General features: G+C 37.6%; 1 protein-coding gene across 1 annotated transcript in view; it reads right to left on the reverse strand.

Moving 5' to 3' along the window:
* The window catches only part of LOC101850214 (eIF-2-alpha kinase activator GCN1), a 55,648-nt gene that overhangs the window by 35,164 nt on the left and 19,188 nt on the right, over window positions 1-1,296 (reverse strand). The window contains exon 21 of the mRNA XM_005111000.3: window positions 711-804. Within this exon, the coding sequence (XP_005111057.1) occupies window positions 711-804 (94 nt within the window). The remainder of the gene's footprint in view (window positions 1-710; window positions 805-1,296) is intronic.

The raw sequence follows: 1,296 nt of genomic DNA on the forward strand, positions 1-1,296 counted from the left end.
GCCCCCCCCCCCCCTCCCCTATGTGTTTCATGTGTAACAACATTTTAATATTTTTACATTAGTCACTCCACCGGGTGATTCCATGAGGCAAAAGAACATACTATATCAAAATTGTACTTTTCAGGCGGATTTCAGTTTTTTTATTCTAACATATTGCCACTGTGAAAAGCAAAAAAGCAAAAAGATTATGTACAAATATATAAACATATAACAAGTGTTTATTTTCTATTTATTCCCACAAATGAAACCCTCAAATACCTTTATAATAACTCCCTTGACCATCTCATCCAGTACCCTCCATCTTTCAAATCAACATACAGAAACAATAGCAGCCATACAGATGTTACACACGTGAACATACAAAGACAAGCCTCAACACATGTTTTAGAAAGAGTTTTACGGCACTTGCAACACAACAAGTTCATATAAGTGCCAAAGATTAGAGGTGTTAGAAGAGAGTAACAAAAAAAAAATAAGGAGAGAGAAGGGCGGTAGATGGAACCATTCGTGGGGGGCGTTGACCAAGATGGCCCAAAACAGACAGAGCTGGAGATCCTTTGCGGCTGCCCTAAGCGCCAAATGGCGTAATGGGTAGTAAGTAAGTAAGTATCCCGTCAATCATCCACGACCTCAACACAGTTACAATACCAGTCACAGACATGTTACAAGCTAGAATGGACAAAGACAGGTCTCAACACAGAAACACAAACCTTCCTCAGCTCAATCTCAGCCATCTGATCCTCATACGAGTAGAGCTTGTTCTCTCTGCGCACGTTGCGGTCTACGTCCACTGACTTCATGGCACTACAATAAAGCCAAGAAAATTTTTTCAAGTTAAAAAAAGACAGTTCCGCCCACATCTTTCATTCTAAGACTTGCATGACTTATCACTGTCTTCCTTGACTGGTCTGTTCATTCCAAACAAAAATTTTAGTCTCCTGAAGGCTACAATGGGCTGAAGGTCATTGTAGGTAAAAATAACACATGTGAAATGTGCTCTGACAAAACTAGTACTTCTCACAATCCATGAATGAAGATATCGGCTAAAAATCGAGAAAGGACAAATTTGTAGATTTTCAACTGATGCAATGTACTTTAACATGCCTTTAATCGTTTCTTAGCTATATGTTGTATAATCTCAAACCATAAATTAGATGTGGTCTATGACCATTTTTGTCTTCTATTTCGCTGGAGAAATATTCTCCTCAGCCGAAGTAGTGATCAATGTCAGACATTAACGAATGAGCTATTAGTATTATCATTATAATTTTTATTATTATTATTATTATTATTATT

This window comes from Aplysia californica, unplaced genomic scaffold, assembly GCF_000002075.1.
Source record: "Aplysia californica isolate F4 #8 unplaced genomic scaffold, AplCal3.0 scaffold00983, whole genome shotgun sequence".
NCBI classification, from domain to species: Eukaryota; Metazoa; Mollusca; class Gastropoda; order Aplysiida; family Aplysiidae; genus Aplysia; species Aplysia californica.